Below are 16,060 nucleotides of genomic sequence, written 5' to 3' on the forward strand. Positions count from 1 at the left end.
TCCTTTGAATAAATCAAGCAGAACGAGGCACCTTTCTTCTCTTTTGCAACAGAAAACATTTTCAACCATGTTTTGATGTTTTGCTGCAATTTAAGCCACAATTACATTCATTGCTTTCAACGGTGTTTCTTGTGAGAGTGCATTTGAGTAGAAGGAACTCAGTTTGCAGTTAAAAAGAACACATAACTTAGACAATCTTTTTGGGGGCTTCAGATAATTATTCATTCCTTTTTATTTCCAACCAAACAAGCATAAGGCAACTGAATGGGTTTATCTTTTACATAGAATAACACAGCATGGAAGGAGGTAGTTCAGCCCATCGGGCCTGTGCCAGCTCTTTGAAAATGCTTTCCAATTAATCCCATTGTTGCGCTCCCCCCCACCCCCCAGCCCCCGCTGATCTTTTCCCATATCCCTGCAAATTTCTTCTTTTGAAATATTTATCCAATTCCCCCTTTGCCAGGTTCCATTCCTACCTATCTAATTGTAGCCAGAGGATTGCCATCAACAGCTTCCCTTCCCGTTCCCACACCGTTAGCTCTGGTGTTCCCCAAGGATTTGCCTTTGGATCCCTCACCTACCTGCTGTCGCTCAGCGACATCAACCGAAGACACAATGCTGATTTCACAAGTATCCCGACGACACCCAACTCTACCTCTCTTGACTCCCCAACTCTTTCTAAATTGACAGACTGTTTGTCCAACATCCGGTACTGTCTGAGCAGAACTTTCCTCCAATTAAATATTGGAAAGACTGAAGCCATTGTGTGTGGTACCCTCCACAAACTTGACTCCCTTGCAAATGACTCCATCCCTCTCACTAGCAACTGTGTGAGGCTGAACAAGATTGTTTGCAACTATGGTGTCATACTTTTCCCTGAGATGAGCTTCCACCCACATATCCACATCATTATTATGACCGTCTATTTGCACCTCCATAACATCACCTATCTCTGTCCCACCTCAGCTCATCAGCTGCTGAAACCCTCACTTATCCTTGCTGCCTCTAGGCTTGAATAATCCAATGCTCTCCTGGCTGATCTCCGACACTCTACCCTCAGTAGAAACTATTGTTAAGGAGATTATACCTGGGCACTTAGAAAATCTCGATGCAATCAGGCAGAGTCAGCATCGTTTTATGAAAGGGAAATCATGTTTGACTAATTTATTGGAGTTCTTTGAGGGAATAACAAGCAAAGTGGATAAAGGGGAACCTGTGGATGTGCTTTACTTAAATTGCCAGTATGCATTTGACAAGGTGCCACATCAAAGGTTACAATGCAAAATAAGAATTCATGGTGAAGGGGGTAAGAAATTAGCATGGATAGAGGATTGCTTAGCTAACAGGAAACAGGGAATAGGCACAAATGAATCAATTTTGGGTTGGCAAAATGTAGCAAGTGGAGTGCCATGGTAATCAGTGCTTGGGTCACTCTGATACCCGAGTCAGCCTGATACCTGAGTCACCCCGAGTCACCCTGATACCCTGAGTCACTCCGAGTCACCCTGATACCCGAGTCACCCCAAGTCACCCTGAGTCACCCTAATACCTGAATCACCCTGATTCACCCTGATACCTGAATCACCCTGAGTCACCCTGAGACCCTGAGTCACCCCGAGTCACCCTGATACCCGAGTCACCCCGAGTCACCTTGATACCCTGAGTCACCCTGAGTCACCCCGAGTCACCCTGAGTCTCCCTAATACCTGAGCCACCCTGAGTCACCCTGAGTCACCCTGATACTCTGAGTCACCCTGATACCCTGAGTCACCCCGAGTCACCCTGAGTCACCCTGATACCCTGAGTCACCCTGATACCCTGAGTCACTCTGAGTTACCCTGAGTCATCCTGAGTCACTCTGAGTCACCCTGATACCCTGAGTCACCTTGATACCTGAGTCACTCTGAGTCACCCTGAGTCACCCTAAGTCACCCCGAGTCACCTCGAGTCACCCGTCACCCTGATACCCGAGTCACCCTGATACCTGAGTCACCCTGAGTCACCCTGATACCTGAGCCACCTCGAGTCACCCTGAGTCACCCTGATACCCGAGTCACCCCGAGTCACCCTGACACCCTGAGTCACCCTGAGGCACCCTGATACCTGAGTCACCCTGAGGCACCCTGAGTCACCCTGATACCTGAGTCACCTTGATATCTGAGTCACCCTGAGGCACCCTGAGTCACCCTGATATCTGAGTCACCCTGATACCTGAGTCACCCTGATATCTGAGCCACCCTGAGTCACCCTGATACCCGAGTCAACCCGAGTCACCCCAAGTCACCCTGATACCTGAGCCACCCTGAGTCACCCTGATACCTGAGTCACCCTGATACCTGAGCCACCCTGAGTCACCCTGATACCCGAGTCACCCCGAGTCATCTTGATACCCGAGTCACCCTGAGTCACCCCGAGTCACCCCGAGTCACCTCGAGTCACTCTGAGTCACCCTGATACCCGAGTCACCCCGAGTCACCTCGAGTCACTGAGTCACCCTGATACCTGAGTCACCCTGATACCTGAGTCACCCCGAGTCACCCTGATACCTGAGTCACCCTGATACCTGAGTCACCCCGAGTCACCCTGATACCCTGAGTCACCCTGATAACTAAGCAGCACATTCCCTAGTGAATAAGTATGTGTAACGATTACTAAAGTATGTAACTCTATTACTGACATGTGCATTAATGTTACCCATGTCTGTAACTAGCATTATAAGTAAGAATAAAAAGAAAAAACTGCGGATGCTGGAAATCCAAAACAAAAACAGAATTACCTGGAAAAACTCAGCAGGTCTGGCAGCATCGGCGGAGAAGAAAAGAGTTGACGTTTCGAGTCCTCATGACCCTTCAGCAGAACTAAGTGAATCTTGAACTCCCTCCTCCATCCCCGTCCCCTTTCCGTTTCTCCCCCCTCCCTTTTGTTTTTTTCCAATAATTTATGTTGATTTTACTTTTCCCACCTATTTCCATTATTTTTAAATCTATACCTTATATGCCCGGTTAGTCTTATTCCACCCCACCCCCAACTAGAGCTGTACCCTGTGTGTCCTGCCATCCATTCTTAATTAGCACATTCGTTTAGATAATATCACCACCTTCAACACCTCTCTGTTCTTTTGTTCTTTTGTCTGTGACATCGTTTGATGATCTGCTCCTATCACTGCTTGCTTGTCCCTACAACCACACCCCACCCCACTTCTCTCACCACCCCCCCACCTTAAACCAGCTTATATTTCACCCTCTCCTAATATTCAACTAGTTCTGCTGAAGGGTCATGAGGACTCGAAACGTCAACTCTTTTCTTCTCCGCCGATGCTGCCAGACCTGCTGAGTTTTTCCAGGTAATTCTGTTTTTGTTATAAGTAGCAATGTTACTATTAGTGATTGTAACAATCGCGATTAAATAGTGGAAATGTTACAATTAGAGGAAAGGGCTGGGCCAGAGGGAGGGGGTGGGGTCTGAGAATGGGGGCGTGGCCGAGAGTAGGGGCGGGGGCCTGGGGGCGTGACCTAGGGGGAGGGGCGGGGCCGGTGGGAGGGAGCAGTGTGCGCGAGACTGGGCGGGACCCGAGAGAATAGGCGAGTCAAGAGAGAGGGGGCGGAGCCAGGGGACGAGGCGGAGCCAGAGGGAGGGGGGCGGACCCCGGAGGAGTGGGCGGAGCCATAGGGGCGGGGCCGGGGTGTTGTGGGCGGGCCCATAGGGGCGGAACGACGGAGAGTGGGCGAGGCTGGAGGGGCGGGGCCAAGGCGAGGGGGCGGGACGATGTTCTCCGGTACCGGCTCCAGCGGCCTGTGTGAGTAACCGGGGCCTGGGGGCGGCGGGACGGAGCGGCCGGGGGTTCGTGTGTGGGACAGGAGGACCTGCTGATGTTAGGCAGCCGAGGATGATGAGGCGGTCAGGGCGTAGGAAAAGAGAGAGCGGCCCAAAGAGCGGCCCAGAGCCGAGGCCTCGAAGGGGGCGGGAACTGGATTCACCTGGAGAGAGAGAGAGATCCATACAAACCCACCCTCCCCCCACCAACCCCACTGCCCCGCCCCCCTCCCCTGCCCCCCTCTGCCCTCGCCAGCCCCCTCCTCTGCCCTCGCCAGCCCCCTCCTCTGCCCTCGCCAGCCCCCTCCTCTGCCCTTGCCAGCCCCCTCCTCTGCCCTCGCCAGCCCCCTGTGCTCTCGCCAGCCCCCACTCTGCTCTCGCCAGCCCCCCCTCTGCCCTCGCCAGCCCCACTCTGCCCTTGCCAGCCCCCTCCTCTGCCCTCGCCAGCCCCCTCCTCTGCCCTCGCCAGCCCCCTCCTCTGCCCTCGCCAGCCCCCTTCTGCCCTCGCCAGCCCCCTTCTGCCCTCGCCAGCCCCCTTCTGCCCTCGCCAGCCCCCTTCTGCCCTCGCCAGCCCTCCTTTGCCCTCGCCAGTCCCCCCTCTGCCTTCGCCAGTCCCCCCTCTGCCTTCGCCTGCCCTCCCTCTGCCCTCCCCTGCCCCCTGCCCTCGCCAGCCCCCCTCTGCCCTCGCCAGCCTCCCTCTGCCCTCGCCAACCCCTCTCTGCCCTCGCCAGCCCCCTTCTGCTTTCGCCAGCCCCCTTCTGCCTTCGCCAGTCCCCCTTCTGCCCTCGCCAGTCCCCCTTCAGCCCTCGCCAGCCCCCTTCTGCCCTCGCCAGCCCCCTTCTGCCCTCGCCAGCCCCCTTCTGCCCTCGCCAGCCCCCCTTCTGCCCTCGCCAGCCCCCCTCTGCCCTCGCCAGCCCCCCTCTGCCCTCGCCAGCCCCCCTCTGCCCTTGCCAGCCCCCCTCTGCCCTCGCCAGCCCCCCTCTGCCCTCACCAGCCCCCTTCTGCTTTTGCCAGCCCCCTTCTGCCTTCGCCAGCCCCCTTCTGCCTTCGCCAGCCCCCCTTCTGCCCTCGCCAGCCCCCTTCTGCCTTCGCCAGCCCCCTTCTGCCCTCGCCAGCCCCCTTCTGCCCTCGCCAGCCCCCTTCTGCCCTCGCCAGCCCCCTTCTGCCCTCGCCAGCCCCCTTCTGCCCTCGCCAGTCCTCCCTCTGCCTTCGCCAGCCCCCCTCTGCCTTCGCCTGCCCTCCCTCTGCCCTCCCCTGCCCCCCCTTTGCCCTCGCCAGCCTTGCCCACGTTTCTCTTAAAAGTCAGTGGCTCTCCAAATTTTCCCTTCCCATCTGTGATAATGCCTGCTGATGTCAGGACCGAAAATCTCACCCAATTTTTCGAGTTGGGTATAATTCTCCTTTGGACTAGTCTTCTGTTCCAAAGATGGGTCATATTAGACTTTAAACCTTATCTCTGTTTTTCTCTGCTTGAATGCTGCCGGACCTGAGTTTTTCCAGAACTTTGTTTTAATTTCAGATTTCCATTATCCTCAGCTATTTATCTTTATTTTAGGTACTTGTGTTTCTTGTGTCTGATCAATGATTTCATTGCTTTTCTGATTTTTGAGGTCAAGCTGGGTTGTCTGGTGTGACTTGTTCATCTTAAATTTGGCAACGATGCTGTTCTGTTTCCCAAATGTCTGAACTGGTATAAAGCTAATTTGTAGAACTGCAAATTGTCTGTATTTTAGTTCGTTATCAGTAAGATTATTAAGGTTTTTGAGAGAGTAAATAAGGAGAAACTACTTGCAGAAGGCTTGTTAACCAGGACTCAATTCTAAGGTCGAGTCCCTGTCATTTACACTGTCCGTGTCGATATTGGGTAAATGATAACCATTCACTACTTCCACTGGACTCAGTTACAAAGGAGTGATTTATAACACATAAGAGTGTGTTGGCTATTTTGAGCAATTAAGCATGTTTTTACCACCGTATAGGGCTCGTATTTACTGCAGCCGGTGAGCCACTGTTAGACTCATAACACTTGATTTCTGAACCTTTCGCACGACATGTTGCTACAACTGGGAGATCCACAAACAGCAAGGCACCCTTTACAGCACCTCTGGGAAATGAGTAGTCAGGGCAAGCATTTGTGTGTATCCTTAACCAACCAGGTTGAAGACTTGCCAATGAACAGCATGGAGTGTCTGTTGAAATAGGTGATTCGTTTTCACTTCAAGTATGGAAAGTGAAATAAAGGGAGGGAAAGAAAAGTTGGATGAAGGGAGAGAAAGGAAAAAAAGGAAAAGTAAAAATATTCAACAATTAAAAGCTGTAGGAATGGGGCACCACATTTGTAAAAGTTCGTTTTCAGTGTCAGGGAGGTCATTTGGCAGTAATTAAGATGTAGCACACTATACTGAAACAGAAAAGCCCTAACTTCCCATGAATTTAGCCCATATCTAAAGTGCAGCTACAGGAACTTCACACCATTTGAGACCTTTCAGTGGTGAGGCAAATGGTGAGATGGTGTTTTGCATCACTAACAGTGTGACATCTTGGGCAGTAACTTCTGGATTTACACACACATCTCTAGATACTAATACCATCAGTTGATGTGGAGATTATGTGGGAAAGTGGCTACATGATGGACCTTGATCTAGTTGAATGGCGGAGTAGGCTCGAGGGACTGAATGGCCTACTCCTGCTCCTATGTTTCAATGTAACCATGCACTTACCCTCACAAAAGTCACTCTCCAGTTGGGCATTAATAAGAGTGGACACTGTTTGCTTCACCATTATTTTTACGATAAATTCTGGCCCAATGTATCTTTGTCTAAAGCCCTCCACAGATCACTCTGTGGTTTCCCTGGGGCTTTTATTCAATTACATTTGGTGATCATCGGAATCTTAAGCATTGTCGAATGCACCTATCGGAGTTGAAGATTTCACTGATCAGCTGGTAGAGGTAGCGGGCGGCCTTTTCCCCAGTGTTGGACATGGTGATCAGGTCCAAAGCACTTAATTATAAGATCTCAGGCTTTGCTGAGTGTGTTAACATTCTGTCCTCTGAGTTGGATGTTTGTGGGGGCAAGTCCTACTCCAGAGACTTAAGCACAGCATCTAGATTATCACTCCCGACGCACTACTGAGGGAGTGCGGCACTATTGGAGGTGCTGTCTTTTGGATCAAAACTTTAAAGCAAGACCCATCTCCCCCTGAGGTGGATGTAAGAGATTCTGCAGTATTATTTGAAGAAGAGCAGGGGAATTCTCCCTTGCGTCCTGGCCAATGTTTATCCCTCAACCCAACATTACTATAACAGATCCATTGCTGTTAGTGGCAAAATTGTCTCTGACTTTGCCACACTTCAAAATTGACTGTAAGAACTCTGGGGTGTTGTGTGGTCTTGACACAACGTACAAATGCACATTCTTTACCACCAAAGCTAGGATAATAACACGCTATATATAGATGCATAAGATACAGTGGAAAGTCTACTGCTACCTATGTCTTTTAATTGTGTGGTTAACTTTTGGTAAACTATTGAAAGCATTAATTTTAATGTAGGTTGGGACCTCTGCTTATAGTCACTCAATTTCCTCTGTGGGTGATTGCAAAATTGCATGTTCTGATGTGTAGAACACCTAACCACACCTATCTGTGGAAGAAATGTGTAAATAAGACCACCTCATGTCAAGTTTAACCATGATTCAGATTAATTGAAGACACGTTTAAAAAGAAAATTCTGGAAACATTCAGCAGAGCATCTTGCAGAGAAAAACAGTTAATGTTTCAGGTCGATGACCTTTCATCACATCTGGGAGAAGTTTAAGATTTAACAGTTTAACAGCGAGTAAAGAGGCAGGGTGAAAGGGGAGTGGATAAAGAGAAAGGCGCACCAGAAATAGGATCAGGAGTAGACCACATGGCCTGTTGAGCCTGCCCTGCCATTCAGTACAATCATGGCTGATCTTGGGCTTCAACTCCACTTTCCTGCCTGCTTCCCGCATCCCTTGATTCCCTGAATCACCAAAAATCTTTCAATCCCAGCCTTAAGAAAACGTATTCAGCAATGGAGCATTCACAACCCTCGGGTAGAGAATTCCAAAGATTCACAACCCTTTGAGTGAAGTAATTTCTCCTCATCTCTGTCATAAATGATTGGCCCCTTGTCCTGAGACTGGGCCCCTGTGTTTTAGATTCCCCGACCAGCGGAAACAATATCTGTCAAACCCCTTCAGTGATTAAATGACTAAAGGAAAGATGATGGAAGGCAAAAGGAGAGTGTAGTGGGACAAACGAGTAAACGATAGGTCTGGAGGAGGTGTAAATGATTAACAGTGGAACACTAGCAGCTCCTGGTGTCTGAGAAAATAGCATTCATGCACTGAAGTTGCTGAACTCAATGTTGAGGCCGGAAAGTTGTAAAGTGCTTAATCGAAAATTGAGATGCTTTGTGTTGAGCTTCATTGGAACAGTGTAGGAGGCTGAGGTAAGAGTGGTCAGTAAAAAAACGATTGCCTCTCATCTCTGGTTCTTTCACCAGTCACCTTAAATCTGCGTCCCTTTGGACAGTGGAAATGGCTTCTCCTTATTTACTCTATCAAAACCTCTCAATTTTGAATACTTCTATCAAATGTCTTAACCGTTTCTGTTGTAAAGAGAATGACATCAGCTTCTCCAGCTCTCCCACATAACTGCAGTCCCTCATCACTGGTACCATTCTGGGAAATCTCCATGGCTTTGACCTCCTTTTTGAAGTGTGGTGTCCGTAATTAAGCAATATTTCCACTTAGGCCAACCCAGTTATTTATAAAGATTTAGCATAATGCCCTTACTATTATACTTGATGGCTTTACAAACAGTGGCAGGACTTCCATATGTTTATTTTACATTGAAAGATACTTTGGAATCACTGTAGATTTGATGCTCAACACATACGCCAATGAAAAGCACCAATCAAAACAGCCCATGGGGAGTTTACTTAAACAGTCAATTTTTTAATTAATTCATAGAATGTGAGCATTGCTGGCTAGTCCAATATTTATTGCCCATCCCTAATTTCCAATGAGAAGGTGGTGGTGAGCCACTGTTTTGAACTGCCACATTCCACGTGGTATAGGTATACCCATCGCGCTGTTAAGAAAATGAGTTCCAGGACTTTGACCCAGCAACAGTGAAGAAATGGCAATATAGTTTCATGTCTGGATGGCTTTGAGAGGAACTTGCAGGTGGTGGTGTTCCCATGTGTCTGTTGCCCTTGTCCTTCTAGGTGGTTGAGGTCGTGAGTTTGGAAGGTGCTGTCAAAGGAGGCTTGGCAAGTTGCTACAGTGCATCTTGTAGATGGTGCAGACTGTTGCCACTGTCTGTCGGTGGCAGGGGAATTGAATGTTTAAGGTGGTGGATGGGGTGCCAATCAATTGGGCTGCTTTGTCCTGGATGGTGTTGAGCTTTTTCAGTGCAAATTAATAGAATACAAGCCAGGGATGTCAGTCACATTGCCTCCTGCTCTATTCAGACTATACCTTCAATATTGTGCCCATTTGTGGCCATGAAAGCACAAAGGATCCATTTCAAGTGCAAGCAAGAGCTACAAGTTTCATTGCTAATGTTGAAAGACTGGTTAATGAGCCAAGACTGGAGCAACCAGATTTTTTAACTGTCAAGTGGGGTATCTGATCATGATCTTAAAGGTAGATAACAGAGTTAATTGTAAGGGAAAAATCCATCTGACAAACCAGTTAAACAAAATTGAGAGAGTCGGACAAGGGAGACATGAGCTTATGTTATGAAACATATTTAGGGGCAGGTATGAGGAAGTATCTTTTCAAAGAATATTCAATGCTTGCAATCAGTTCCTGGATTGTATTGGAAAAACTGAGAATCTTTTAAGAAATGATTGGCTGTTGCAATGGAAGACCTTTAGAACAGATGAAAATTTTTTTTAAACATAGTTAATTGTTGTGATCTGGAATGCACATCCTGAAAGGGAGGTAAAAGCAGATTCAGTAATAACTTTCAGAAAGCCTGTCCACCATCCACAAGGCACAAGTCAGGAGTGTGATGGAATACTCTCCACTTGCCTGGATGAGTGCAGCTCCAACAACACTCAAGAAGCTTGACACCATCCAAGACAAAGCAGCCCTGCTTGATTGGCACCCCATCCACCACCGTAAATATTCAGTCCCTCCACACAACACCCAGACTTGGAAATATATCACCGTTCCTTCACGGTAGCTGGGTCAAAATTCTGGAACTCCCTTCGTAACAGCACTGTGGGTGTACCTACACCACATGGACTGCAGCGGTTCAAGAAGGAAACTCACCACCACCTTCTGAAAGAACAATTAGAGATGAGCAACAAATGCTGGCCTTGCCAGTGACACTCACATCCCATGAACAAATAAAAAATATGGGGACTTTGATATGTACTGGGGAAAGGGAAACATTTGCAGGGCAATGGGAAAGAGTATGGGGGTGGTGGGGGGTGGGGGGGGGGGGAATGTGAAGTGGGATGAATTGGTTAACTCTTTCACAGAGCCAGCAGAGGCATGATGGGTTGAACAGCACCCTCCTCTGCTGTATCATTGTTGGATTTAGGATTTTCTAGACAAAAATTACTTCCTTCATCTGTACCTACGTTGCGAACTATGGGAGCTAGCTATCGGAGGAACTTTTAAAATATTGCTTGCTGTACATCAGAAGATTAAAATACCAAATATTAAATGTGTTAGAACTAATGGAGTATGGGTTTGTTTGTTTTTTTACTGTCTTTAGTTTCATTTTAAATCTTTAGAGTTTCTCTTTAATTTCTGACTAATTTGGAACAGTGATCACGTACCTACAGTAAAAATGAAAGGATATTCTTTAGATTTGGTCTTTAGAATGTTAGTAGTTTCTGTACAGATGCACTTGTGCATTTTGATTAGATGGGATTTGCAAAAGCATCATTATTGGTTGGAACCTGTTAGGCATGGTCATATAGACCACCACAGAAGACTTAGCGTCAGTGTCTGGCTCAGTTGGAACACTCTTGCCTCTGTTAAGTTGATAAGCCGGGTTGGTCAAGTATGAAATTAGACTCTCATACATTCCCTGATAATTGGTTTATTTACAGAATGCAACATTGTAGAGGTCTGCTTCCTAGCTACCACCCCCGAGACCGGCAGTCTATCTCTTTAAGTGCTCTAAGTATGTAATTAAACAGTGTCCTTCACCTGTGCATCTTAATGATATAATTAACATACAATTAACAGCTTCTGAGTCTGAAGGTTGTGGTTTGAAGTCCCACTCCCAAGACATAAGACATAGGAGCAGAAATTAGGCCATTCGGCCTATCGAGTCTGCTCCGCCATTCAATCATGGCTGATAAGTTTCTCAACCCCATTCTCCTTGAGCACAAAATCTAGTGCTGCACTGTTGGAGGTGCCACCCTTTGAGTGAGACACTAAACTGTCAGGTGGATGTAAAAGATCCAATGGCACTGTTTCGGAAGCGAGCAGGGAGAGTTACCCTCGCTGTCCTGGCCAATATTTGTGTCTCAATCAGCATCACTAACAACAGATTCTCTGGTCATTATGACCTTGCTGTTTGTGGGAGCTCACTGTGTGTAAACTGGTTGCAGTGTTTCCTGCATTACAACAGTGACTAAACTTCAGAAGTATTTAAGGAGGAATGCCCTCAAGTTTTGAAAGACTCTACATAAATGCAGGTCTTTCTTTTTTTCTATCTTTTTTTCTTTCTTGTTTTTCAAAGCTGTACGTATCAGTATAGTGGTTCAGGATCAGGCATTTTGTCGGTACTGTCACTGATTTAAAATTGCAGCTGGGTTAGTTGGTTCTCTGCCAGGGTACTTACACACAATGGACTGTATTTACACCTCCGCTCTTGTAGCAGTCTACACCTTCATCTCCAGATGTTTATGGAGGAAGCTGTTGTTATATCGGCCTCTGCATTGCTTCATAGCTTTTCCACTCCTTAGTAGAGACCAAGTATCACTCTGACTTGCACTTGCTGCACTGATGTTTCAGCCATGTGATTGAGTGCATGGGGCTTTGTGCACAGTGCAGGAAGGGGATGCAGCCTGCCAATGCCAGTGTTGTGCCAATGTGTAATTTGGAGGACATTGAACACTGAGAATCAGTCCAGATGAGGGATTGGGTTTGTGGGATGGTGCAGTCATTCATGGCCTTTGTATGATGCTAGATTTCTCTACCTGGAAAGGTTAGATTTGGGCTTGTGCATAAGCTGTGTATGAGAATAACTGTCTCCCTCCAGCATCTGCAGTATCCTCTGGCAGACATTTAGTGAATCCTGTGATATGAAGGTAAAAAAAGATGCACTTATTGGGGAAAAGGAACACTTTCAGTATCATCATTTTAGACCAAAGAATGTTACAGTCCAGGAGGAGTTAATTTGGCCCATCATGCCTGTGCCAGCTCTTTGAAAGATTTATCTAATTAGTCCCTCTCTGCTGTTCTTTACCTCATAGTCCTGCAATATTTCGTTTTCAAATATTTATTCAATTCACTTTTCAAAGCAACTACTGACTTTGCTTTCACCGCTTGTTAAGGCAGCTTGTTCCAGATAATAGCAATCACCTGCATAAAAATAAAAATTCTTATCTGGTTCTTTTGCTAATATCCTTCATTCTGTGTCCTGTGGTTACTGACTCTCCTGCCAGTGGAAACAGTTTCTCCTTATTTACTCGATCAAAACCTTTTTTGATCGTCTACTGATTGGTGAAATGATTTGAAATTATTTAGCTGACCAATACAGAACATCACACAAATAGATAATTGAGTACAGGAGTGACAGAATAACCACTAAACATTTTCATTGCTTATACTGATGTGGATGAATCTTTATGAAGATGAAGTCAGCTGTTTTAATGACTGAGTAGCGCAAATAAAAGCAAGCCTTGCATTTATATAGCACCTTTCACAACCTCCGAATGTCCCAAAGTGCTTCACAGCCAATGAAATACTTTCTGAGGAGTAGTCACGTTATAATGTAGGAAACACGGCAGCTAACCTGCACAAAGCAAGCTCCCACAAACAGTAACATGACAATGACCAGATAATCTCTTATAGTGATGTTAATTGAGAGATGAATATTGGTCAGGACACCGGTGCGAACGGCCTTGTTCTGCTTCAAAATAATGCCCATGGGATCTATTCCATACACCTGAGATGGCCGAACGGGTGTCGGAGTTTAATGCCTCATCCAAAAGTCAGTACACCTGACTGTGTCAGGCTAAATGGAGTGAGACTTGAATCCACAACCTTTTGACAAAGTGGAGAGAGTGCTATCCACTGAATTACAGCTGACATGCTGACAGGGAGGTCCTAGGTTTAATCTGTGAGTTAGCTGACCTTGACTCCGACTACAGTTGATAGAGTTTGAGGGGGAAAATGCAGCTCGGATTTTTGCTCCTGACTGTGATCTCGTAACCTGGAGTGGACACTGTGCATTGTGCTCTTAGAGTGGGGATAGAATTGCGCTCCACTATGATGCCCATGTAATTAAAGAACCTGCTGATTGCCATTACCAGTGCTGCTTCTATGTTGAGCAATTATTTGACATAAAGGATGACGTTAAATTGTGGAACTGTTCCCAACCAGCTGAGATGTAACTCCTTCATTACAGAGACAACGGAAGAAAATTGAAGACTGCTCCCTTAATTGTGATGTTGTATTTTAAAAAGAAACTAGTGTAATCACTTACCAAGAGGCAATATAGTGTTTTATTATTAGTGACAGTTCAAAATTCAACACATTAATTAACACCGTGAACTTTTTGATGGATGTGCAATCTAGCTTTAACCTGTTGCCAAATATTTTTGCCAATAGGTTTGAACATTGCAGTTACTGTATAACAACATTTAATTCTGAATCTCACCTTCAACACACAAAACAGCTCCTGTGTGGTATTGGGCTAAGTCCATCAAGTGGCCAAGCACAAGTCCTGTTCACCTATCAGCTCAGTGCTCGCTGACCTATGTTGTTTCCCAGTCCAACAATGCCGTGATTTTAAAACCTCATCCTCATGTTCAAATCCTTCCATCGCCTGGCCCCTCCATATCATTGTAACCTCCTCCAGCTCTACACCTCTCTGACACCTTTGTGCTCCACAAATTCTGGCCTCTTGCGCATCCCCGATTTGAATTGCTCCACCATTGGTGGCTGTGTCTTCAGCTGCTAATACTCCTAGCTCTGGAATTCCCTCCCTAAACCTCTCTGCCTCCTAGACACCCATTAAAACCTACCCTCTGTGACAAAGTTTTTGCTCATAGAATTGTTATGGCAAAAATGGAGGCCATTTGGCCCATCGTGTCTGCACCAGCTCTCCGAATAAGCAGCTCACTCAGTGCCATTCTCCCGCCTCCTCCCCCTAACCCTGCACATTCTTACCTTTCAGATTACAGTCTAATCCCCTCTTAAGTGCCTCGATTGAACCTGTCTGCACTATGTTCTCAGGTGGTGCATTCCAGACCCTTAACCACTTGCTGCGTGAAGAAGTTTTTTTCTCATATCACTTTTGCTTCTTTTGCCAATTACTTTAAATCTGTGCTCTCTTGTTCTCGATCCTTTCACGGGCGGGAGCAGTTTCTCCCTATCTACCCTATCCAGACCCCTCTTGATTTTGAATACCTCTTTCAAATCTCCTTTTAGCCTTCCCTTCAAGAAAAACAGCCCTACCTTTCCCAATTCAACTTCACAACTGAAACTCCTCATCCCTGGAGCCATTCTCGTGAATCTTTACTGCACTATCCAATGCCTTCACATCTCCCCAGTATCTCCTAATGTGGCTTGGTGTCAAAGTTTGTTTGTTAATGCTCCTATGAAGTTTAATGGGACATTTTTCTACATTAAGGGCATTAAGCAAGTTATCAGCGAATGATAACATTTTCTGACCTCTTGGAAGTGCAGAAATAATGTTATAGGTGAAATTTTGGCTTGAAGGGTCAAATGTATTTTATTTTTTAAATGGTTAACTATTTTTATACACTTGCATATTGGGTTCAGAGTGGCCATACCTTGGAAATTATACATACTTCTGGATTTTCAGTCCTGGGACTGTCATTCTGTTCAGTGAGTGAATGTACCCGGGATGTCTGCTGCTCCAATGTTCATACGTCGGGCACTGTTACGTCTGTTAATCTTTAAACTTGATGTTTTGAATTATAGGTAGGAACAGGAGCAGTCGATTCCACCCCTTCAGCCTAATCTGCCACTTAGTTAATCATTGCTGATCTATATCTTGATGCATTCAAGGGGACTTCCACTTGAGGGGAAGGATTCAATGTATATGTTGAGAGACTTAGATGGAGAAGGTTGGGAGGCTCATGTGGAACATGAACACCGACACAGACCAGTTGGACTAAATGGCCTATTTCTGTGGTGTACGCTCTCTGTAGTTCTGTTTTCCCACCTTGGCTTTGCACTCCTTAATACCCTAAGCCAACAAAAATCTATTGACTTCAGTTCTGAAATTGTCGATTGCCTCCCAGCCTCAACAGCTTTTTGGGGGAAAAAGTCCCAGTTTTACAAGACCCTTTGTGTGAAGAAGTGCTTCCTGACATCACCCTGAACGGCCTGGCTCTAATTTTAAAGTTATGACCCCATGACCTGGACTCTGCTCCCACCCCTCCCCGTACCACAACCACCACCACCACCAAAGGAAATATTGTTTAAACTCAGGCAATAGTCAACCTCGTGTAAAAAGTCAACCCCCGACTTTTGGCCAATAGATCCATACTCCTTTTCCTTGCCACCCACTCGCCACTGAAGTCAAACTTGGTGCAAGCCTAATCATTTGAAGGGAGCTATTCAGTTCCTTTTGTCTGCGCAGGATAATAAAAATGCTTTTTGTTCCTTTTGCGCTAGTTTTGGAGGTGGGGTTGGCATGAATAGTCTCCACCCTGCCAACTCTGTGATTAGCTGATGCACCACCATAAATAGTTAGGTCACAAGATGATGGGAGAGGGTGGATTTTTGACCCCTCAAAAATATAATTCATATATAAGTCAACCCTTACTTTTTGGCTAAAGCTTGGTCTCAGAAACTTTTACACGGGTATATACTGCAAGATAGATATAAAGAAATGATCAACTCTTTAAATCATAAAATATCTCAGTTGGATTACCTGACTAGTTAACAAGATAAAGTGACAATCAGTCTAATAGCAAACTTGATATACAGAAATCATAGATTATAATTTAATATCATTTAAATAAAATGACAGTATTGTATTTGGGTAG

The 16,060-nt window shown here is 46.2% G+C and overlaps 1 protein-coding gene across 3 annotated transcripts in view; it reads left to right on the forward strand.

The window, feature by feature from the left end:
• Positions 1–3,743: 3,743 nt before the first annotated feature.
• The window catches only part of ubac2 (UBA domain containing 2), a 241,499-nt gene continuing 229,182 nt past the window's right edge, over positions 3,744–16,060 (forward strand). For all 3 annotated transcript variants that reach the window (XM_041199466.1, XM_041199467.1, XM_041199465.1), the window contains exon 1: positions 3,744–3,796. In XM_041199466.1, coding sequence (XP_041055400.1) covers positions 3,766–3,796 — 31 coding nt within the window. In that variant the 5' untranslated portion in view covers positions 3,744–3,765. The remainder of the gene's footprint in view (positions 3,797–16,060) is intronic.

Source organism: Carcharodon carcharias, chromosome 11 (genome assembly GCF_017639515.1).
Source record: "Carcharodon carcharias isolate sCarCar2 chromosome 11, sCarCar2.pri, whole genome shotgun sequence".
NCBI classification, from domain to species: Eukaryota; Metazoa; Chordata; class Chondrichthyes; order Lamniformes; family Lamnidae; genus Carcharodon; species Carcharodon carcharias.